This window comes from Plectropomus leopardus, chromosome 1 (assembly GCF_008729295.1).
Source record: "Plectropomus leopardus isolate mb chromosome 1, YSFRI_Pleo_2.0, whole genome shotgun sequence".
NCBI lineage: Eukaryota > Metazoa > Chordata > Actinopteri > Perciformes > Serranidae > Plectropomus > Plectropomus leopardus.
The window spans coordinates 34,214,090-34,233,416 of record NC_056463.1 but is presented as its reverse complement, the minus strand read 5'-3'; the positions used below and the strand labels follow the sequence as shown (position 1 = coordinate 34,233,416).

The window sequence follows — 19,327 nt, the reverse complement described above, 5'->3', positions numbered from 1 at the left end:
GTTTAGTCATATTTTGGCAAGTCATTTCTCTTTCTATTAGGTTTTGTTTCAAGACAATTTCTCTTCACCGAGAAGAGAAGTTTCTAAATTGAGGATTCAATCACAAGTCAGTTCTAGCAAATAATGTGATTTGCTTTTTACCTCTCAAGTAAATGCTTTTCTTAAAGTAATTGTGAAAAGTATTGCCGGCGTCTAAGTTTGCACTGTAGATTTATTCAAAGATTTGAGATTTCCATTAGCCGGGCAATTTAGGATTGAACTTCAGTCATATTATTATGTGATTTAAGTGTTAAGTGTTTCACATAAAGTCATTTTGGAACATTTTTTGTTGTCAAAGTGCTTCTAAAACTAGCCAGCATGAGACAATCAGGGAGTTTAATTGGAGTGCTCTAACTGCACTGAAAATGATTGCTGGGGATGTTGTTGGTAATGTCAGTCCCAAACCACTGCTCTCATCCTCCAAAGCAAGCATTTGCTATTAGTTTGAAATAGTTCTCAAACATCACTTATGACCCACTAGAAATGCTTGTATTTATCTGCAGACACTCTGCTCTCTTTATTTATTTTATTTTTTTCCTTATTTTGCTGTGTTCGGGACATCCCTGGACGCATTGAGGTGAGGTTGGGATTGTATAAAAAAGGTAATAGACAGTTGTTTGACCATAAGGAGCAAACATCCAAGAGGATGCTATGAAAATCGCTCACACGAAAAACACAAATACAGCAAGTTGAGACTGACTCAAAAGCGAGTTCAGTCCCATAGACTCTCATGCTGAAATGTCAAACTTTAAAGCAGAAATAAACTGGATTTTTATATAACTTGTCCATTTATATTTTATTAGGGCTTACATTTAAACATTGTTAAGGAATCTTTCAGGACTGTGGTTAGTGTCTTCCAGTTTGCAGTCAGATCATCCTTTCAGTCATCCACAGCTCCAACCTCTCGTCCAAATATGGTCACTTTTGGCTCCGAAAAACAAAGATGGCAGTGGTCAAAATGGTAAACTCAGGGCATCAAAACAGCAGTCTGCAAAACAATGGGTGATGTCCCCTCTCTCTTTCTTTTTTGTCATTATTGTAATTGAATTGTTATTTATGACATCTATTGCACGTCTGTCCGTCCTGGAAGAGGGATCCTTACTTAGCCGCTCTTCCTGAGGTTTCTACCATATTTTTTTCTCCTGTTACAGGTTTTTTTTGGGGGGAGAGTTTTTCCCTTAGGTGATGTGAGGGTCAAAGGACAGAGGGATGATTTATACAGTCTGAGATGAAACACCAAGCAAAGCTGGGGTTAGCTTTCACTTTCACTTTTACTGTCAATACTGTTTAAATATAGTAGCCGACATTTCCTGCATAGTATATCTTAAATTCCTATGGTGTTACTATGAGTGTTGCTATGTTTACATTGTATTACAGTGTGTGAGCACCATGCCATGCTCTGAGCAATTTTGACCGGAGCCCTAGATGCAGCCATTGCACAAATGGTTTATCCAAATGACAAACATGGCATGGTAACACCTGGATGACATATTTTAGCTTCACCCAAACAGTACTGTCGCCCGCAAGTCTTTGTCTGAGAAATTCACTTTTGGCTTCCTATTACTTCCCAATTCTTTCTGACAAAAACTCCAAGAAGTATCGACATTTGTGTTGTACTAATGATATTGCATACTTATTCAGTGTACACTACACTTACTATCTGTTGTATTTTTGTAGAATTTGTCCACCTTCCCAGAGAGACTAGATGGAAAGTACAGTAAAAACATGCATAGCCATGCATGGCATATGCCAGTGTTAAAACAAGATTGTAACCAACATTATGATCAAGCGCAAAAGACAGATAAATGTTTAATTGCCTTAACTTCAAATTGACTTACTTAAGTGACCTTCACTTCAAACAAGTTGAGCAATGCACCTTTTTCCCCACCTCATTCAGTTTCAAATTATTAATACCGTTTTCCACAGAAGTGGCAAAATCAAAAAATGATAATCAGTAAAATAAGACTTAAATTAAAAATGAAACTTCTTGATGAGGACTTTTTTAACTGCTCATCCACTGTTTCTCTTTCGTCCTTGACCCTCCTCCTATTCTCTATGTTCCTTATTATTGTGTTCAGCGTTATACTGGTTTATTGTGATTGATGTGAAATTTTTTGGATGTTGTTGCAGTGGGTGCCAGTGCTGTCAGATTTCAAGTGGAAGGAGACGGTTTGGAGCTTTGTGCCAGGGAAACCCAGCCAACCCCTGGCCCTGCACTTTGGGGACTACAACCTGGACGGCTTCCCTGATGCCCTGGTTGTCCTCCGCAACACCAGCGGCAGGTAAGAGAAATGTTTGTTGATGTGGTGATCTGAAGAAAAATTACCTTTGTGTGTGTTTAAGGTTGAGATATGTAGATAACGCTTTTGTTATTATCTTTTCATGTCAGATTATACACACAACAAGGAAGTCAAAGTCGCTGTGCCTCTAGGACCTTATTTACGATAATGTCTACTAAATGAATGAGATATTTCTGAAATTAATCTAATCCTTGCTTGGCAGGGGGTCCCTTGGAATCCTGTCAAGTAGGTCCCTGAACCCCAGTCCAACTAATCACTTCAGTAGTATGCCTCACTTCATCAGCCATCAGTGCAGAGGCAAACAGTTTCAGTGGTTACTCCTGTTTCAGGAAACTGATGTCATGAGAATCATGTTTGCCATGCTGATCCATACCCTCTAATGTCTCATGAACACTTGCTTCATTTGTTACCCACATTCGAATATGTCATGTAACATTCCACATTTTGATGAGATTATACTACACAAAGTGAAATTGATTGGAACCCAATAATAACTCAAGATTCATACTTAAATGGCTTATGTAAATCTGTTTAGCTTCAAAACTATTTTCTTTTTCCACAGACGCTACATAGATGGATTTACTCATTAAATCACTGTGAAATTACTGTACTTGCAATGACTTGTTCTCATGCTGCGGGAAAAAAGTCGCCCTATTCATATGAAATGCCAAACAAATTAGAGGAGGGATAATGTAACATAATGATTTAAATACATACAACTAATTTAGGATATACATTTTAATTCTGATCCGCATAGGGAAAAAACAATTTGATACATATATATATATATATATATATATATATATATATATAGATATATATTGTGTATAAATTGATAGTTAATTGTTTCTTAGCCAAATGACCAAGGCCGGTGGAATGTTAATCTCTGCCGCACAAATACATAAATGGACAACATCAGACAATCATGATAATGCATGTCCGATGTATGTGAGAAGGGGGCTAGGGAGAAGCAGGATTTTGGGGTTTAGGGATGATCTTTGCTCACTTTACAGTTCAGTCATAATGCAATAGAAGATGTGATGAGAATGAGAAGTTGTTGCTTGATCTGCTTTTCTTAAGCTGTGTGAGGAAGTGCAGCCATTTTTGAGCTTTTGCAGTGATGTGCTTAGTGTTAGTTTCCCACTTCAGGATGTTGGTAATGTGTGCTCCAAGGAATTTGAAAAGATAAGTCATGGTGATGGGTTCTCCATTTATTTGTTTGAGTGTTTTTGGATTTGGCATGCAACGGAAGTCAGTAAGGAGCTGCTGGGTTTTGGCTGTGTTAAAGAAGCATTTCACTGCTGGAAAGATGGCCTCTTTATAAAACTGGTCTGTCTATGAAGTAGAGAGACACAAATAATTGTGAGAAAATAGAGGAAAAGAGCTGTGGCATCTGCTTTGCAATTACAAGAATGCATTGCACAGCACTGGACCAATAAAAAGATCCTGCCGGTGGGTGACATAATCCAAGTTTGGCCGTTTTGACACAGGAGACAATATAACAGCCGGCTGGAAAAAACAATCTGTGATTACAGTAAGCTAAGATTTATGTCTGAAAACATTTTAGGCAAGAAATGGACATTGAATAAAAGAGTCTTTGTTTATATGTGATTAACACTGATTAGTTTTACTGTTTGACCTGAGTTTTTTCAGCTTCTGTTTTCATAATACAGGAAGGAGAAGGGCCCACTTCCTGTATGCAATTTTTTGTTTTACAACTACAAAATTTAGTCAGGACTGTCAAAGAGAGAGGGGCAACTCTCTCAATCCTATTCTTTTACTATACTCTTTGTGTAAGTGGTGGCGGCAGACATACAAAAATAAGGAGGAACAATTTATAGTTCTAGCAGCAGCCTGAAAGCCAATGAATTTTTTTCACTAGTAAAGGAGCAGGGAAATATGTATGTTGGCTTGAGAACGACATTTGCTATGGTTCATTTACACATACTTCCCTCGTGTTATGATACAAAGCTGGTTGAGAGTTAGCAAAGAACCTCTTAAAGCATGAGTTCATTGCTTGCGCATCACGTGACAGCTTGGGCATCCTCGATGCAGCAGTGAGTTTCAGCATTATTGGAGATGAAGCCTAAAATGGTTGTGTCATCTGCGTTTTTAATTGTGTTCACAGAACTGTCCTTGGATATAAAGGTGATTATGCACAGTGGCAATAAGCAGGGGAAGAGAACACAGCCCTGAGGAGCTCCTGTGCTGAGGGGCAGAAAGCGTGGGGTTCAGTTATTAACCTTTATAAATGGTTTCTGCAGTTGTACCCACTGAATAGCAATATTTTCAGAGTACAAAAGTTTTCAAAAGTAGATTAATTAAATCTTCCTATAAATAAATCAGAAGATATCAGATGAAGCATAAATTAAGGTGACACTGACTCCATGACACACTGCAAAATAGTCCTTGGCTGCAGGATATAGAGCTTTGAAATGTTTGCTGGGAGTATTTGGAATCTATGACATTGTAGTGTATTAGTGATTACCATCCAATTTACTAGAGCAGGGACTGGGAGAGACGACAGCTAAGGTGAGTGTGTTCTTCATCCTACGGACATGGCGACTGATAAGCCAGTCCTTTTAAAAATCACTACAGCATGTGCTAGGACAGAAGCACCATGGACACTAGGCTGTGTGTGTGTGTGTGTGTGTGTGTGTGTGTGTGTGCGTGCGTGCGTGCGTGCGTGCGTGCGTGCGTGCGTGCGTGCGTGCGCCTGCGTGCGTGCGTGCGTGTGTGTGCGCGTGTGTGTGTGTGTGTGTGTGTGGAGTGAGGACCTATGTGGATTATCTGGCCTCAGAGATGAAGATAAGATAGCTGAAGGGTCAAGCCTGTGATTGTCTATGCATACTGATTGTCCCTGGTGTGTTTGTGTGTGTGTGTGAGTTTGTGAGTTTGAACGCCTGTTGTGTCAGAAATAGTAAGATGTTGAGTATGAGCTTCAAAAGACACACACACACAACACACACACACAAACACGTACATGTGAACCCTACTTTCTTGTCAAGGTTCTTTATAATCACAAGTAAATCCTGTCGGGCTTAACTCTTTGTAGTCACCCTCATCTACAAATGACTTCTGTCTCACCAGTTCTAATCACACAAGCTATAGCTTCTCTCTTTTTCTCTCCCTTCCTCCATGTTCTTCTCATTTTAAGCCTGAGCATTGTAATCCCACACTGAGTCGTGGATGTTATTGCGGAACTGCTTCCCAATACAGTCTGACCCAGGCAGTAACATTTAAGAGCAAATCATCAGCATACAGAGGAGGTTCAGAGCGAGGATGAAGAGATGAAAATGGGTCAGGGGGGTAAAAAAAGAAGACTAGCTTTAAGGTTAGAGAACTGTGGATGTTCTCTGCTTTGAATCCCTGAACTTATAACATCAAGACTTCTAAGAGCTACCACTAATGTGCCCCAAATGGTGTTTTTACTAGAAAGTTCTCAGTGTGTGCACAGACAATTTTAGTAGCACTTCAATAAGTCAGCACATAAAGTAACAGTAGTTCCGATTTGCATTGCTTCTTTAGAGTAAAGGCACAGTGTTTCACAGGTCGTCTTTGAGTGATGGGATGTGCTTGTTTTTGTTTTTGCCCAGACATTTTATCAAATGCATCCTGTGGACTCGCCTGCTTTGGATTCTGCTGCACTCTGCAGTGCTAACCAAATGCTCTCCGCTTACCAAATATTTGCTACAGCCCACATCTGATCTATTTTAACTCCCCCTCCCGCTCCATCCCTCCTTTTTCTTTCCCTCTCCTTTCTCTCTATCTCTACTCCTTCTTCCATCCAAGTGGTTATTTATAGTTGCTTTTTTAGATAAAAGTCCTGCCAGTCCATGTCACTCCTCCTCCCAGCAAAATGAATGCCGATTTAAATGCTCAAAATAGGAAGACTGAGGGAGTAGAGGGTGTAAGATGGGAGTAATCGAGTGGAATCGATGGAACAATGAGAAGAAGGAATAAATAGAGAGTTGGGAGGTCGTTTATGTTTATAGCACCGGTTTGTTAGGCGTGGCTTTGACAAAACCAGTGATATGCTTATATTACCTCGGAAGGAAATATTTGTCTTCTCAGTGCTTTTTTTTCCAAGTGCCTTACTTATTTGACTATTTATAAGACCTTGTAAAACTAGTAGGCCATAAAATAGATTATGGCATCTGCATGTTGCTGCTGTATTTGAAAATGTGACAGTAAACTTGGGCCCAACATCCATTCAGTTTCTGACACCTGGATCTGGGGGTGGAAGCAGCGAGCTAAACAGACATTCAGCTCTTCTTTAGGGGCTGCCAAAGACCTTCAGTGTGTTCCTCGTTTGTCAAGGGTCTCCTCGTAGAACTGCCAATACCTCTGCAAGGGGGGGTTCATCTAGGATACACCATAATCAGGTGTTCATCTCGTCCCTAAGGGTGACCCTGACACCCTGCATAGGAACTGTGATCTCATTCTTTCAGTCACCACTCACAGCTAAAGGTGAACAGTGGAAACGTAGTAACATTGTAAATTTGAAGCTTTTTGCATCACCAACCGTCTGTGTTTCCCATTAGAATTCTTTGAATTTGTACTGATTACAATTTGAAGTTTAATTTTCTCTAAGTGATGCACAGTTTGTTGCTGCCACTCAAACTAGCAACTTGCTGTTGTCGCTGTCTATCAAATCACTGACTGTTTCAGTGTACCTGTAGAGTGGGCTGATTCACTGTTGGATGCTCTCTGTTGGGGGGGTACATGGGGGTAATTGATATATTGATCCATAGATGGATGAGAGGAGCAGCTGCTATGAGTGAACGCAAACTTTTAGAGCCAGTAGAATGACCTGCTAAGTTTCACTTACAGTGCTCCTGACGTTCTGCTACTCCATTTGTGTCTATAGTACTCTCTGGCTCAGAGGGGTGCAATGCATAACCGAACAGTTTTTTAAAATTTCAACAGTGCTCCTAATGAACGGTCAAGCTCCAAAAATAGGAAATCTGTTTGTGGCAGCAGATTTTTTCATGATGGAATTCCACAAATAAATGAATGTGACCATGAATGAATGAAACCATAAGCTTATTTACAAAACTCTAAAATCAAAATAAATAAAGTAATGTGTAACGGCAACAAATAAGGCGGTAACACTGCAGCCATGATAGGGGAAATTCCTTCACTGCAACAGCCTTATTTCAGTCCATTCCTTAATGGGATGTACACAGTAATTACTATATTGTGATATATATTTTTACCGTGATATAAATTTCTACGATTTTTGCCACATCGTTCAGCCCTAGGATGGATCATCCACTTACAGACTGTTTGGAAACACTGCCTTGAGGAACTGCTAGACAGCTCAAGGAGTGTGTGTCTGTGTGTGTGTTTGGGGGGGGCTGCGTTTATGTTTTCATGTTTGCACAGTATGTCATTTCCATAGGCAGCTCCTAAAACTGCACTCACAGGGTCCACATTATATCCAGGTCACAGGACAGACCATGCCTCCAGACTCTCTCTGTCGCTCTCTTTCGCACACACACACACACACACACACAGGCTCACGAAACCAACACTGTTAAATCACAGCAAAGAGTACACAGCTCTTGCTCCCTGCTGAAAGGAGATCCTATAGGTGTTTCAATGTTTGCAGAAAAGCAAGCAAGTAGGATCTTGAGGAGACAAGAGGTGACACAAAGAGACAGACTCTGGAAAAGAAGAGTGGGTGATACTAAGGAAGGGGAGATTTTTTTTCTCTCCCTTTTTGTTATCTTATATCAGTGTGAGAAACTTTCTGCAGGAAGCCTGATGATGAAGTGTTATTCTTTCAGGTGCAGATGACACAGCATGGCACCGCACAACATATACCACTTATGATCCAGTTTCTTAACTCTCTCCAGGCAAGACACAGACTACACAGCTTTATGACTATTCATGTACTTCTTTTGCTCGTCCCATTTTCCCTGCTGGCTTCTGCTAGGTAAAACAGTTCCTTATGGCATGCATTAAGTTGAAGTTTGTCTCACACACACACACACACACACACACACACACACACACACACACACACACACATGCACATTTTACACCCTTAAATCTTCATCCTGGAAGGCTGCACTTATGTATCAATTTCAATCATAATTATTATGCTAAATATCAGTATTGTGTTCCTGGTCATGAATGGCAATTACAATTAAATAAGTCCTTCAACATTTAATTATGTCCCATTGTCCAGGAGTAACATTTTGCATTACAGTTGCTGTTTAAGTCATTTTATACAGTTATTGATATTGCTACCCAAACAGACATAACAGCTCACAATTAACATTACAATTTCAATAAAATGAATAATGGATAAGACTTTTTAGAATTTGATTAGCAGCATTACTGTTTTGCTGAATAACAGAAAACCAATTGTAAAATGATTGTTTAGAGAGAAATAGAACATGAATCACCTGCTTGATCTCCTCTCCACTGGCTGACTCCAATGGACTGCCATAATAAGGTGGAACTTCAACCCATATTAATGTTAAGATATCACAACCAACAGTTTTGTGCAGCAGTGTTTTGCATTAGTGCTGTAGTGAAGGTGAGTGGGCTGGGTGAGTTCTCTCAACATAATAAGTAAGAATAGTAACAACCAAGACTGAATGTATTATTTAGATAGATTTCAATTGGGTGGTCATAATATACAGAGTTTGTTTAGTTCAGTAATTAGCGTTTTATGTTCTCAAGCACTGACTTTTTAAAAATAATATGAAAATATATTATAAGAAACAATTGTAGAAAACTTATGGATTTATCAATAGCACTAAAGTGTTGAATAAAAAGCTTAAGTCATATTGCAGTGATTATGTGCATAGACACAAATGCCAGCTTCATTTTGACCCAAGCAGTAACCTCTGTGGATGAGAAATGAAGCCAATGCAGAAGTGCCAAAAACTGCAGTTTGTCCAATGGCCACTTGTGGCTGGCTCCAAAACAGAGTCAATCCCCATAGATGCCCATGTTAATATACCCAACTTTAAAATAGAAATAAACATGTACATGTACAGTCTGGTACAAAAAACAGCTTAGGTCTTTGTAGCTAATTTCAACAATGGTGACAACTATACTTAACATTTTATAAAGACTTAAGGTTACACATAATTAAGGGTGGGCCACTTTGAGTGACAGGTTGACTGCATGTAGTATCCTTGGTGATTCAGTCAGGTCCACCCCTCACTCATCCACAGTTTCAGCCTCTCGCCCAAATAAGGTCACTTTTGGCTCCAAAAAAACAAAATGGCAATGGCCTCAATGCCAAACTCCAGGCTTCAAAACAGAATTTCAAGAAAAGAATGGTTGACGTAAAAGTATGTCTATGATCTGACCCTGTCAAATTAACATCAATAGAATGTTGTAGAATTAGACTCTGTCGTTTGCGACTTCCTTCACAGACTTTGGAAAAAAAAAAACTGTGGCACTGTTGTTCTCAACCAGGAGAATGTAGAGAGTTCCAGTGGGTCCCCAGTAAAATAGGGAATAGTTTAATTTTACGATTGAATTTTTTATAAAGGTGAGCCTAATTTAAGTAAAAGTTCGAAGAGGCATTATTCTGATCATAGGTTTCACTTCTTCCAAGGTTATCTCCTCAACTGAAGTCGAACTATAGAATTATGGTCCTAATCATAGCTTACAACCAGTATTTTCAGATGGAAGTCCCTAAAGCAGAATCATATCAAATTGTGTCTATGACTTAATGTGTATCAATTTAGGGTTCATTGGCAAAGGTTGAAAACTGTAGCAGACAGTGTCTCAGAAGGTATAGCAGTCGTCTACCAATCCGAAGGTCACTGGTCAGATCCCTGGCCCCATGTCCAAGCCTCCTTGGACAAGATACTGTGCCCCAAATTGCTCCCAATGGCTGTGTCATTGGTGTCTGAGTGCATGTGAATGAGCAGGTGGAACAGAATGCCAGCCCTGGTCACCAGTGTATGAGCATGTCCGTGAATGGGTCAATGATGCTTGTGTTGCACAGCATTTTAAGTGGTTTCTTTGACTCAAAATGCACTGTATAAATGTAGTCCATTTACCATTTCATCTTCTTGGTCTGTGCTTAGTTACTAAGCAAGTCATTTTGGCAGTACATCACCTTAACCTAAGCCTACAGCAAGAAATGCATATCAGGTGTTTTGTATAACTATTTATTTGATAAATGTTGCTGCAGAGCAAATCCTCTCACAGAGAGAGTACAACAGCATGCAAAGTGAATCCATATTTTCCTCATCATACTTATCGCTCCCTCTTTTTTTCTACTTACCTCTGCAGCTTCAACAATACTCACCATGTTACCTTCATCAGAATGCAAATTAACAGTAAGATTTGTTGACAAGTGTTAAAGCTTATGATGGCATTTGACATACAGCTGGAGTTGTAGAGAATTTACCACCTGCGTTATAGATACATCAGTAAATATCAGCACTTTCGAGGAATAACATCAACTACAGTTCACACTCACACTGCTTCTGTGTGTGTGTGTGTGTGTGTGTGTGTGTGTGTGTGTGTGTTTGTGTGTGTTTGTGTGTGTGTGTATAGGACAATATGTGCTAGCCACCAGGCCTCATAGCAGTAATCATGTTTTCTCCCACTTCACTATATCACATCCATGCGCTGATTAAAAGGCACATGGGTCAGCTTTAATGTGTGATCTGCCTCAAGCGACTTAGACAGAATTACATGTGTGTGTATGTCTAGTGTGCACGTGTTTCTCAAGCCATTGCAAACAACAGCCAGATCACCTTCCAGGCAGCCACCCTTTCAGCCAGATCAGCACTACCCCAGATCTAAAGGCTTTTTGAAAGCCGTCATCAACCACAGTGGCCTTTAACCTTAGCAGATGACCACGGGTCAGATGACACCGACAGATTACAAAGGGCCATAGATACTTCATTGCCCACTGGGGCACATTCGCATAAAGACGATGTTTTAACACCCTTACACTCTGTGTGAACATATCGAGCCCATGAAACCACGGTTCATTTCTAAGAGAATCTGCAATATGTTTTCACCCACTTTGAAAAAGATGACTCAATGTCAGCGTAAATGAGACATTGCAAACATTGTTCATATCACAATTTGTTGAACATGTAATACAAAATGTTTTTTTTTTGTTTTTTTTTGCTTTGGCCTCGGGGTATCCCAGCATGTGGCAACCAGCTTCCGATTAGTATTTCAGTCCTCTGGCACTCTCTCCATATGAAACCTTCAAACTGACAATTTTCAAGGTGTACGAATCAGTAAGCATCAACATGGCATGGCAATGACAAACTCCCGCCCCTTTTCAAAGACATGCCGGTCATCTCGCAGCAGCTGGAATTGATTCATTCAAGAATCTTTGGATTTGTATATATTGTATCTTTATGGCTATAAATCAAGTAGCAAGAGTACCAGTATAAAATACAACATTTTTTCTCTGCTTCCTGGCAGCTGCAATGTCACTTTCAAATTTCATTGTGGAAAGAATAATTCATTGATTTAATGCCCGTCTTACTTTTCTCCAGGATTGTGTTGTCGTCTCATGAGGGCTGAATAATTAAGAGCAATCAATAATGTATAACTTTCTGTGGTGAAGGCTTTTTTTAAAATTATTTTATTTATATATATTTCCCCCCTCTAATATTGCCAGAAAAAAATTTCCTTCATTTCCAAGATGAGAAACTTTTTGCTCATGTGAACCATTGATAAAGCTGCAGATTTTTGATATTTTTAGAAAGTCCTCCTTTGTGTTTTTCTCCATTTACAATAGACATTCATGATGCTGTAGAATCACTGACTTCATATATAGTTGTTTGTTTGTTATTGCCACAGTGCCTAGGCCTGAAAATACAATGCATAAATGCATATCACTATATTGACTATATGCGCCATACATAAGCAATGCCAGTGGTTTATTGGATGAACACAATTCCTATTTACCAACATAATTTTCAACCTTACAGGGGCTGGCTTTCATATGTGGGCTTTGTATGTAAATATGCAGTTTATGCATTGTACAATGTGGGGTGGCAACCAGTCTTAAAGGGACAGGTCACCCAAAATAAAAAAACAAAAAATTTTGTTCCTATTAGCTGCAGTGCTTTATCAGTCTAGATTGTTTTGGTGTGAGTTACCAAGTATTGGAGATAATAAAACTCAAAAAATAAAAACTCAACAGCAATGTCTTCTTCCAGAATTCAAGACACAGTTATTCAAGATAATCCACAGACCTCATTGTGAGAAGTTTCATATCAGAACAATTATCTTTCTACGAACCTTCATCCACCTACAGTATCACTGCACAGAACGAAGCAAGCATCTACTCATGGATTAGAGACTTTTCGTTGGCTCGCTCAGTGGTACAAGGTGAGCAGTGGATGCGCACTTTCTTCTGCACAGTGATTCAGTTGGCGGTGTAGTTAAGTACAAAAAAAACACTTTGTACATTAACCTTCTCACAACAGGGACTCTTTCTTTTGGTGTTTTGAGCAACACAAGCAGAGTGTCATTTAGTTCAGTTATTTTAGAGAGATGGCAGACATCTCCATGGTGTCTGCAACACTCTGCAACTCACATCGAAAAAATCTAGATTGATAAAGGGCACTACAGGTGAGACAAATATTAGGTATTTTGATCAGGGGTTGAACTGTCCGTTTAAGTTTACAGATTGGTAAAATTCTCACTTTGCTGCAGTATTTTAAACAAGGATTCAAGGTCGTATGTGCTAATTTTACTGACATATCTTCACATTTCTTTGTTAGAAACAAAATTGGACACCCCAAATACAACTTAATTAATTTGCTCGCTGTGGCATTTATAGACGCAGGCGCATGTGGCCTACTATATGTATACCCCAACCTCCAATAAATAAAAGATAAAGATCCTATTCAAATCTTATTTAAATGTTGCCAAACATGATCTTTTTAGACGAGTATTGACTATTCTTTTGCCCAAAAGTGGCAGAAATGTTAAGTTAGACAGGCAGAATCTCCTGATGTGTGCCTCCGGCTGGCTTTAGGAAGCTGCTTCACCTCTGGCATTGATTAACACTAAGAGAGACCTGAGCTGAGTAAGGTGAGTTAAGGACACTCTGCCTCACATTTACAGATTTTGAATATATTTTTCCCAACCTCCACAAATACAATCATAATATATCAAAGTTGTTAACGTTACTGTCTCAGTGTCTTAATAAATTAAAGGATATTAAGTGAAATTAAAAAACTTAGCAGTGCAGTTACAATGATGTTTAACAGAAAATCAAATTTTATGTGAAATGTGTGCACCTCACCACCTCCACACAGTGTGTGGAGGTGGTGTAGTCCACAGCGATCCTCAACATCTTTTGTTTGCTGCTGAAAATATTCAAAGGGCATTCATACGCGTTGTTTCCGTCAGTCAGTTCTCCCACTGTGTCATGCTGCTGCATTTGTGAAATTGTTAAATTCTCATCGGATAATGAGATGTGTTGAGTGTTTTTGTTTGGTGTTGGTTTTAAAGTGAAGAGTGTGTCGTGGGCAGCAGTTAGCAGCATTGCCTCGCTCTGCTCTTTTAGCTCTGACCAGCTGATGTCAGAGGAAAAAACACTGATCAGGCTTCTAAACCACCTTTAGGCTTTTAGAGCTAGATGCTAACTATTGTGCACGCACAGACACACAGGACAGATTTTGATTGTTGTTGGAGAAGGCAAGTGCAAAAAGGAAATAGAGCTTCTGGTTTGAGTGTAAGGCGCTACTGTTTGATGAGAAATTAGTTTCTGTTTCCTATGATTGCTCCGTGTATAATCCACGCAAACTCATAGCCCTTTTTACACAGAGTCCCTTCTTTACGCCTCTTTCACATTTTCACAGATTTCAGCACCAGTGTGTGTTTTTAGACAGCATCGCTGTGTCCCCCCTTTTTACCTTTTATATAGAACAGCGAGGAGGGATAATGGGCCATTTTTCCCATCGTGAACAGGTAGGGTAAAAGGGGCTCTTGACTCTTGGAGGAAGCTTTTGCTGTTTAGTTGTGACAGAACCTCTTATGATAATATGTTTAGATTGCTGCATTGCTGAACAGGAAATGATTCCTCTGTTATATAACCTATTCATGAGAATTAGAAACAACACCAAACAAAGTTACACAACGGGCCCAAAAAAATACAGTGCCTCAGCAAGAGCTCTTTGTCAAAGATTTTTTAAGATGGATTCCTTGTTTTTAAACACCTTGACTCATGTGATTATCAAGTCTCTGTAGGATTTACGTATACTACAATTAGGCAAAACCATCTTGTAACCAAGAAATGCTCTCTAAATGTAAGCTATAGAAACACACAAGAGAGAAATCAGTCTTCCTTTTCTCTCCCTCATTTATACATCAAAGCCGTACTGTTTGCCTAAATGCCACCAAATATTCTCTTTTCATGGGAACACACAACTGCTGCCATTCAGCATAAAGATAATGGCTTCTTCTTAGCTCACCAATTTACTTTGAAAATTAATTAAATCTCCCTTGTTAAGGTTTTAGGGCTCTAAGGGATTGAACATGAGAGGATTGTATAGTATATGTGTGTGTCAGAGAGATGAGGAGAACATGCATTGGCAAGTGTGTGTGAGAAATACTGTGATGTCTGAGGAGGAAGCTGCATGAAGAGAGGGAAACATGGAGGAGAGCTCCTAAGTGCATGAAAACCTCAACTCTAAAGTTCCGGACTGCTGGTTTGTTTTTAGGAATCAGTCGTACTGCTGCATTGGTGGCTACTTATTTAATCTCAGTCTAGACTGTGAAGAACAATAATTTACTTCAAAATCCCCACATATATATAGTAGGGCTTTGTTGTGTTCTTCCTCCCATATTTGCTTTGGTTTTTTTCTTTCTGGCTTACATGGAAATGAAAGGGAAAATTATGTGATTTCAACCAGGTTAATGAAGAATTCGCCGTAAACATGAAGTCCTCCAAATCTGCTGTTGTTTATTGCAGTGCGGCTTTGGTTTCAAGAAAAAATGTAAGATTATCCTCTTTGTAAAGCTAAATGTTGTCTTTTCTTTATTGCTGAAACTGTGTGCATGCTTTGTAAACTGGGAAGAGATAATGACAGCGCTCTTAGCACACAAACTAGGAGTGTAAATAATTCAACAATAAGAAAAACTAAGGTCTTAAAGTATGGAGACTTGTTAGTGAAATAGACTGCCTTGTAAGTAAAATACCTTAGTAACATTTGATTTGATCAAAAACCTTTAAATTTTTTTTTTACCTTAACCTCAAATCAGATGATCCATTGAAGAAATATATTAATCCCAGTTTATTATCTGTGATTTCAATTCATTCAAGAAATATTGGATTATTGGTTCACTGTGGAGGTATGTGAGAAAAACTTAATTTTTTTTTTGCCAGTTCACTGTAACACATATTGAGTAATTGCTATACAAATGATCATATGAGGAGTGAAGAATTCCTCTCAAAAAAACACAACAGAGGTTGCAGACTTATACAAATGTGTGATAGGACATTTCCTGTCAGCACGCCTGATCTTCTGCCAGTCTTCTCAGTCTTCTGTTTACAGAGTCATAGCCATCCTAATTTTGTGTTCTACCAACATAGGGACACAGTCTTGCCAAACCCATGTTTTTGGGTTTTTTTTAATTTTCTAAAAGCATTTGGTTTGGTAAAGGGCAGACTTTAACCAGTGTCTAACATATTATGCACAGTTCAGTTTTTTTTTCAAAGTCTTCCATCATTGTAGCCCAGAACAAGCAGTTTTAATTCTGAAAACACCAACTCAGTAATTTGATTTGTGCATTTAGATGCACATTAGACTAGTAAGTCAATATTAAGATCCAAATGTTGTAATTTGGCTTGCTGCCTCTCCAAACCACTCAGCATCAATAACAAGAATTAAAACTAGGCATTGTAGATAAAAATAAAGGATAATTCTACAAATGCATATCCTATTGCACTTTAAATTTATTCATAATCAGATTTTGGTGCAGAGTTTAGCAAACATTTGTTTGTTTTGTTTGGGTTTTTTTGTCAGTTAAGAATAAATAAATTAAAACATATGAGGGACATGCACTGCATCTGTGAGCCTGCCAATCACAACAATGATAAGCAGCCTGTTTATTTAATAGTAACAATGAAATGATTTAGTTTTCTCAGTAGTATTAGTAGTCATTTTAACAGTTTCTGCTCATCATAGTCAGAATGGAAGGACCTTAGCTAAATATTAAGGTTTGTGTAAAGTCTTCCAGAAATGTAGCGCTGAGAAAGAACTGCATGCAGCTACCGCAACCAATCATTAGGTAAACAAAGCACACATCAAGCGGCTTGATTTCCATATCAGCACAAAATGTGGTCTTGGCAGTTCCTTTCCTCCTCAAAGAAGGCAGCATAGAGTGAATGTGCTCTCACAGAACTTCCTGTTTCCCATCCTTATTAAATTTAGTTAGTAACATAATGATGTAGATGGAGAACAAGGCTCCTGCAGCTTTTTAGAGCCCTCTGCTGTAATGACAGTGACAAAAATGCTGTTTCCTTGTATCAAATAGCTCTACGCAGATGTGGGTAGACTACCAGACTATTTTTACAGGCACTACGGTTGTCTGTCAGATCAGCCGGCAACCCAGCCACTCTCTTTGCTCAGGTAGGCTTCACATTCACAGGAAGGCACACACACACTCTCCATTCATCCCCCTGCCCTCAGGAGACAGAGAGTCCTGCTGGCTGTGAGTGTTTGATGTCGAAATGGTCCACCTCGGCTTCATAAGAGCCCCCTATCGCAGGAGAAATGGTCTAAATGTCACACTCCACCCTCCACTGGGCCACTCTGCACGCGCATGTGTGTGTATGCAAGAGTGTACATGTAACATGTAGCCATGCATGTGGCAGTAAGTGTTGAGAGGGAGCTATTTCTGGATTACAAAATGAGGTCACAGATGGAAATGGCTGAACTTAAGTGATTTCTGTTCACACCACAACATGACAGCACACCGCAATGTCCTTACTATTTATTACTGGTGATTACACATACCAGAGACTAGAACCGTTATTGTCCGTCAAGATGCACCTCCACATGCCGGAAGTGTCTTTGGAAAGGAGCGTGAATCAACAGCAAGACAGGGAACACCTTCAGGAGATGTGGCACATTCACGCACAAACATTGCACACATTTTTGTGCAGAGCTCTTCAGGCTGTAGGTCAGTGAGTGTCTGACAGTAACAGAATAATGTAGTTAACCTCTGCTTGAGGTTGTTGCACAGCAAACATCTCTGCCCTCATCTCATACCATGCAATAAACAAATTTTTGAAAAATGGTTTGGTCAGAAAAGTTCTGCCTGTTTGTCTCAGCTTTATGTTTTTACCGTATGATTGACAACGCAATAACATGATAAGCTATATTATCCTGGAGTTGCTAGGATAATGTAATGGATAATGCCAGTCCGCTACAAGTGTTGGGCATCAGTTTTCAGCTCTGTGTCACCTGCTTCCACTAAAAATGACTCGTAGCCTGATGCTATGTCACTCTTAGTATAAACACAGCATTGCTGTTTTGCTTCTGTCAATTCTCTACGGTATGTTTTCTACAGTATGAGGCCCTTCACCACAATACACAGGTTTTGCTGAGTGAGGCATGTCTATGGTGTTGGATTCACTATTGCCTGCAGATTTACTTCAGCTGAACATTTGTGGGCAAAATATCTAATTGAAATGTTTCTTACCAATAATGTGGTTGTGATTTATATTGCTTTTCATGGGGGGAAAAAAGTTGCCCATTTACGGTAATAATGACAAAGCAGTGGTGAATCACATCTGACAGTGTAAAAGCAGACTTAATGATATTTCACAGATTACCTCCAATTATGCTGTTAGCAGCTCAGCATTCTACACAAGCTTTACCTTCACAGACTGTCATCACAGGTCTGGTTTCAGAGCTTTTAACACAATATCCTTAAAACACTGTGGAAAACATTTTACAGCCCTCTCACCAGAAGAAAATGTTGGCATACTATATGTCTGCAAACCAAGAATATGCTGCATTTGCATGTTTCATACATATCATATCAATGTTTCTAAACTGACAGAGTAAATAAGAAGACATTGTCACTGGGAAGTGGAGGGGATGGTGGATGGCATATTACCTAGACAAGACACCTGCCAAGCTGCAGTCCACTGTTTGAGACCAACAACAACAAAATCAGTTGTGTTTTAGAGAGCCAAGCTGTGTTTCCAGCAGTTATAAAATTCCAGTTATTTTTATATGAAACATTGCTGCTATTCCTGCAGAACCAAGTATTTTAAGCCAACTAATGATCTTTTTCTGACCATTACCATGTGTTTTTTGTGCTTTTACCTTACCGCACATTAACCATAGCGATTGGGTTGCATTTTAATTGACAGAACCCAAATTCTGTTCGCTCGTGGCCAGCTGCTGAGTATGTTTCTGAAAATGATGAAATGTGATTAGCTAGATCATTTAGCAAAAAACAAACTCACTACTCTTTTGATCAGTTCATTCTGCCTTCAGGACACCATCTTTCAACTGCAAATACTGTATATAGTTACCCCGACTCATGAATGTTGATTAGCTTTGGAACAGATTTGGTCTCTGCTAAAACATTCACCTTTTATAAACAACTGTTTTTGGGTTGACGCTTCACTGAGCTTTGGGGTCTGATTGTTGTGGATTTTTCCACAGCACAGACTACATTACAAAAGTGCAGTGGTCAGTCCTAAATGGACCAGAGCAGATGTTTGTGAGCATCAGTGGTTGCACACACTTTGCACATTGCTGCAGAAGGAATTCCACATAAAGTGTTGCAGAGACCATGCTATGTATGGCTAAGGTCAAAATCATTGGAGGCTAGGAAATGATGATAAGCACACAGTTCTCAGCAATAGTAGTAGTTCTCAGTCATTCATGGCACAGTTTGCATTACACTACCTCTGGGCGTGCCTCTGCCTTGTATTCCTGGATGAGCACCTGTTAATAAAACTTCTGTGACTTCTACTTATTGGGGTCAACAACCTCAAATAA

General features: G+C 39.3%; 1 protein-coding gene across 1 annotated transcript in view; it reads left to right on the top strand.

Moving 5' to 3' along the window:
* Window positions 1-19,327, top strand: part of itfg1 (integrin alpha FG-GAP repeat containing 1) — a 192,373-nt gene that overhangs the window by 93,436 nt on the left and 79,610 nt on the right. The window contains exon 10 of the mRNA XM_042484273.1: window positions 2,170-2,321. Within this exon, the coding sequence (XP_042340207.1) occupies window positions 2,170-2,321 (152 nt within the window). The remainder of the gene's footprint in view (window positions 1-2,169; window positions 2,322-19,327) is intronic.